We start from the raw sequence: 6314 nt of genomic DNA on the forward strand, positions 1-6314 counted from the left end.
TAATATTTAGTGGTCAAACTATTTTATTCTATTCTAACTTATTTATTTTTAATTCCATCCCACTAAAAAATGCAAAAAAAAGTTTTGGATTTTGACCAACTTCTTAAAATAAGTTTTCAACTGACACAACAACAAAACTAACCTTAAAGGAGCAATAAGCGAAATTTATCATTTCTAGATTAAAGGAATTAAGAAATTGCTATGTGAAGAACAAGAGGTGTAATTTCATCTGGAGTATAGCATGACCTCACACACCCTCTCTCTGTGTTGTTCTCCAGCCCATTGTTTACAAGCCGGTCCAGCTGTGCGTTCATGTACGTTAATGTGTTAGGTGAGTAGCCCGGCAGCCCAGCTAACATTTGCAATTAGCATTGTAAAATGTAGCCCGGCAGGCAGCCTGGCGGCTGTGTTTAGCTATTTCCCTGCCTACTTCAATGATGATGGTACCTGTAATAAATGTAATATAGTTGCTGAGATGGAGGTGAGGCTCAGTGACTAGAAGAGCTGGTAGAAACGCTCCATAGCTGTAAGTTACTCCAGTAGCCGTAGTAGCTCTAGTGCTAACTACAGGAGCTAACGCTAACATCCCTACTCTGCGTGAGCCGGAGCCATGAGCCGTGGGCTCACGGAGAAGAGTAGGAACGTTAGCATGGCAGTCGACTAGTGCTAACGCTAATGCCCCTACTCTTCTCCGTGAGCCTGGCGGGCTCGCGGGCTCACGGCTCTGGCTCACGGAGAAGAGTAGGGACGTTAGTGTTGCAGCCGACTAGTGCTAACACTAACAGGAAAGCAGGGAAATAGCTAAACACAGCAGAGACTGAGAGTGAGTGAAAGACATCGCTAACTGCTAAACTAAGCTAAACTAAGTTGGCTGTTTAGGTTTTATTCCCTCACCCCTGTGGCGAGTGAATCTGCCTGTAGTGAAACAGGGGCTAACCGGTGCTTCCTCCTCAGGCTCCACTTCACTCAGCTGCCAGCACAGCCAGTTAGCCTCCGCTAGCCTCCCAGCTAGCGGGGGCTAACCGGTGCTTCCTCCTCAGGCTCCATTTCACTCAGCTGCCAGCACAGCCAGTTAGCTTCCCAGCTAACGTTAGCCCAGGCTCTCCGTTTGGATCCAACTGGAGCACTGAGCCCTGGTTTGTTATTCAGGTTAATGTGGGAAGAAGCAGCGGGTATATCGGGCCGCTGAGTGAAGTGGAGCCTGCGGAAGAAACACCGGGACCGTCTGGATGTAACAGTCCGTGGAGATGCTGCGGTCCTCGGCTGCACAGACGAGGCGAGTGGGGTGGGGGGTGGAGAGCAGAGGTAGAGGGAGGAGTGGCTCATGACACACTTTGTTTTGGTCTACAGGCAGTGCACAACAGCAAACCTAGCGGTGAAACGATTTCGCTTTATGCCCCTTTAATTTTTTTTAATACTAAACATTTCTTGATTGCAAATTATCGATTTTTTATTATAAAATTTTATAATATTACAAATACAAATTAAACTTTTAGTAGCCTACTAGAAGAATATGGTCAATTGATTTTTCAGATCGCCAGATACATTTTATTGCCATTAAAATGACTGAAATGAGATTAACAGACTGAAAAATCTATCTTATTTGATAGAAATGAGAGTTTTCCTTTGGGGACATAATTTGCAGATAATATATTGCAATATATTTTATCAATCAATACTCAGCATATCGCAACATGTTAAAAAAATACTACATCATGAGTTAAGTATCGTGATAATATCGTATCATGGGGCCCCTGGTGATTCTCACCCCTAGTTTCTATCTCACCACCAATAACTCTCTGAATTTTTGTGCTATAGCCCTACAATTTTGACACAAAGCAGCCTTTTTGTCTACTACAAACAGCAATATTTCCAAATTCTCCAACTATATCATAAAACTCATTAATTAATGTCAGATACAAGGAGTTCCACTGTTACAACCTGCCCCACAACCATGGCGGTAAGGTTAACACAACCTGGGGTAAGCTATTATTTGGAGACCAACCCTACTCTCCTTCCCTGCCTCATCTCATCTAATACAGACATTAGGACTGTGGTGAAAATGTCTGTAATATAGGCTCACAAACAGAGTGTCTTCCTGAGTTTTATTACCACACTTGCAAGCAGGCACAGGCAACCTTCAACAGAGTCTCAGGCTGAGATGGGCAACTTCTCCTTCTCCTAGCAGCACTTTAATACAGTTGCAGTGAAGTCACCTGTGACAATGTGAAATGAGAGAGATGAAGATGAAATGCCTCACACTTCACCTAAGAGGCTCTCTCATCTAATACAAGTTACATCATTACAATTTCAACAATGTCGGTATTAACCAAAATATAGAAATACTTTAATACCTGAAAATCAGTATTTTGCCTGTAAAATTTGCATACTTTTTTACATGGCTATGAAATTTCAAATGCAAGGTCAGGAAGGAAGTGGTCATACAATACATGTATTACATGACTCATAGATCATCCCTTCTTGGTGAAAGTAGTGCTGTTACAACCATTCCCTTTTCACAACCATACCCGGTCTCCCCTACTTAAGAATATGACTTTATCTGTCTGGTCCAACCCAGGAGCTCCCTTCTGTTGTAAGGCATCCCAGGCCCTCTTCTTTGGAGATCGTCATGTTTTAGAAGTTTAGAATGGACAAACCAAACACTGGCTATAGATAGGGTCATTCGTGTTTTGCATCGGCCACCATAGTTAGCACCAGATTTGTGGTGAGAATCTTTGGAAAAACACAGATTTAACATGAAACTGCTTTATTTAGTGTTTTCCCAGTTTAAATCGTGGTTTCTGTTTGTTTTGAGAGGAAGAGACCTCTGTGGATAATTTGGCTCCCGGTAAAAATCTCCTGAATGTCCGGATCCAAAGTTATGCCAAACAATGTCGAAGAAACACTTACTTGTAACACAAGAACTCCCTGAATTCAGTGTTTTTAACCGTTTAAATCAATGAGTCTGTTTGAGTTAGAGAGGAAGATCCCTCTGCGGATAATTCGGCTCCCGCTAAAAATCTCCTGAATGTCCGGATCCAAAGTTATGCCAAACAGTGTCGAAGAAACACTTACTTGTAACACAAGAACTCCCTGAATTCAGTGTTTTTAACCGTTTAAATCAATGAGTCTGTTTGTTTTAGAGAGGAAGATCCCTCTGCGGATAATTCGGCTCCCGGTAAAAATCTCCTGAATGTCCGGATCCAAAGTTATGCCAAACAGTGTCGAAGAAACACTTACTTGTAACACAAGAACTCCCTTAATTCAGTGTTTTAACCGTTTAAATCAATGAGTCTGTTTGAGTTAGAGAGGAAGATCCCTCTGCGGATAATTCGGCTCCCGGTAAAAATCTCATGAACAAAGAACACTTTAGAAATTCTAACCAGGAGAAGTTTCAGCTACATAATCCTCCTAAATCTTACACAACAAATATCCCTTCTTTTGTTTTGGCATCCCAGGGTACATCCTGCTACCTGCTTACCTATAAAGTCAACAATGGTAGCCTATAAATGCAATCATCAAAGGAAGTCAACTTGTAATACATCCACCTAGTAAGCTATTAATTACCCACTGTAAAATGTGACATGATTAAGAGAGCACTGGTTCCCTCCTGTACTATGTGGATGCTGACAGGGGCAGCAATGACAGGCAGCAACAAACTCTTCACTGAAGTGCATTAAACAGCAGTCAGCAGTCTGGAGTCAGGAAAGGCCAGGCTGGAGTATGAGGGTGCATCTTTTTAAACTGGTTTGCTACAGTGCATCCAGAAGCCATTAGTATGCAATCACACACTGACACACAGCCATGCATAAATAGAGCACAGTTGTAGACTTAATACCCAGATGCTGCTGGTACAGTGGAGGGTGCATCATCCTCTTGCACGTGAGAACCAGCTTGGGCTCTCTGAGTGCTGTGACCTTTGTGAATGCTGTCATCCATTTCTTATAGCACGCAATTGCAATTTGACACAGAGAGCAAAAGGATGCTGCGTGGATCCACAAGCATGCTGGATGTGGATGTAGGTCACAACAGGTGCAGGTTTGCTCCCAGGCAGAGCTTAGTGTGCACATCTGTTGACAGGAGCAAATCAGTGACACAAAGTGTTGTGATGGACACTTGGGCCTCCCAGATGCTTTGCATTAAACGCAACTGTGATGACACTTGAAAGACAACAGGAGCAGATTTAAAGTGCAGCTGCCGTGGGTGTACTTACTCAGCGTATCCGGTGGCCCACGGTAATCTCCTTGTTTCCTTCAGGATGAGGATGGGCCGGGCTATGTGGTCCGCGGAGCACTCGATCTCATCCGGGGACAGTCCAAGGAACTCAGGTCTCATATATGGGAATCTCAGCGGCAGCTCGGAACCAGGGTTGCCTCCGCCGGAGCTGCCCCCGGCCATGATCCCACCCATGAACCCGGCCACTGCGGACTTGACCCGGGTGAGCATGTTGGTGGCGCGTCGCGGCGGGGCGTCCGTCGGCCGGTGCGCGGCGCCGCGGCTCCCTTTCCCCGGATTCCCCCCCAGCTCGACCGCGCTGGTCGACGACAGGCTCAATGGAGAATAAGAGGCGGCGGAGGAGGAGAAGAAGGAGGAGGAGGAGGAGGAGGAGGAGGACCTCAGATGGTTACAGCTTCATTCAGTCAGCGCGGAGACAGCAGCCACGGCCGGAGGAGAGAATGATAGACACAGATATGATGCATTAGGTAAAGCCCTGCACACCCATGGAGAGTCATTGATAACAGCTCGGCCGTCGTGAACGCGGAAATACACTGAAGATTATCGGATCATGTGACGCAACCGTGGATGCACACTGCAAAAAATGTTAACGCAAAGCACGCGCTCCACGTTTAAATCAACTTACACACTCAATTTAAAAGCATAAAACCACATGTAACACCCAGTGGTGTGAGATATATCATTCCTGCTCCTGTACTGCAAGTTTAACTGTTAATAAAATGTTCAGGAATCAGCTTCAACAAGAAGATTGTTAAGTCATTATTTTAAGAAAGCCCTATTTTGGCAACTTTAAACTACCTCACTGGAGACAAATAAAAATTACATAATTTTTTTAGAATGTTACATTTCAGTTATTTTATACAAAACAATAAATAAAGTCTCTGTTTGCTAAATGGCTTGGTGAGACTGATATTTTTTGCAGTGCAGGATGAGCAAAGATTGATAATTCTTACAGTGTAGGATGAGCAGTTTACAGAGGCTGACAGCAGGTTAAAGGTAAATCAGGCCTATAGCCATTATACATGCTATAAAGACCCTGCCTTTGTGTAATAGATTGTCCTAAATGAAATTTAAGACGTTATTACACTGTAAAACCTGACACAGTAAGGGTGCCGGAGGCTGTAGGGCTGTGACAGGAAATATTGTGATGATCAAAATCAAAGTTTTGCCTGTAAAAAGTTCCTTGGGTGGAGCTCAGGGAGAAAGCCGAGGGCGTTTCTTGTTGTCCGCTGAGTTCACTCTGGTCAGTCTGGTGTCCAGGAAACTCACTGATTATTTTGTGATTTCACGAGGATGTGTCATTTAACACAATGACTGAAATACAAGTCTCTTGAACGGTGCGTAATTACGCACAGCACATCACAGACTGTGTGGCATCTGAGGACTTTATCTAATCAACTGAAAGGAAGGACTTCAGTCATCAACAAGCAGCCGAGGGGGACATTACTGGTAAGATGAAACATTCACTTTTTAATAAGATAGAACTAGATAGATAGATAGAACTTATTTTTGTAACAACAGTAATAATGATAAAAAGAAAGAATATAAAGAAAGAACAATTAGTCTATATGAAGTTGTATGTAGAAGCTGTTCCTTTGTTGAAGGGGACATTTTGTGTGGCTCTCGACTCTCCTGTTCATTAATTTATTCATTAATTAAGTTATTTTTCTTTCTGAAGTTACTGTAAGTATTGGTTATTAACTATAACTGTTTCTTCTGATCATTTCTGTTTTGAGAGAGGGGCATGTAAAATACTTTGATTGCTGGACATGAGTGGAACAAAAAATATATAAATGAATAAATAAATAAAATAATAATAGCCTACTTATTATTTTATAATACCTGGTATAGGAATCAAGTTTTGAGAAGTCAACATATGCTGGTACCATTTTGTAATTTGGCATACACCTATAAATAAGCAAGTATAGAAGTTTATTAACTCATTAGAGAGGGTTTATAATTTGTAAGGATTTCTTTAAAAATGATTTGTCAATTAATTATTTATTTACATCAACAATCTTCTCTATTACAACTATCTTTAGTTTCTTTAATTCACCAGGAGGACGCTTCCTCCAATC

The 6314-nt window shown here is 42.5% G+C and overlaps 1 protein-coding gene across 1 annotated transcript in view; it reads right to left on the reverse strand.

Moving 5' to 3' along the window:
• Positions 1-4765, reverse strand: part of LOC126385101 (protein phosphatase 1H-like) — a 40808-nt gene extending 36043 nt beyond the window's left edge. The window contains exon 1 of the mRNA XM_050036634.1: positions 4214-4765. Coding sequence (XP_049892591.1) covers positions 4214-4446 — 233 coding nt within the window. The 5' untranslated portion in view covers positions 4447-4765. The remainder of the gene's footprint in view (positions 1-4213) is intronic.
• Between the last annotated feature and the right edge of the window lie 1549 nt (positions 4766-6314).

This window comes from Epinephelus moara, chromosome 23 (assembly GCF_006386435.1).
Source record: "Epinephelus moara isolate mb chromosome 23, YSFRI_EMoa_1.0, whole genome shotgun sequence".
NCBI classification, from domain to species: Eukaryota; Metazoa; Chordata; class Actinopteri; order Perciformes; family Serranidae; genus Epinephelus; species Epinephelus moara.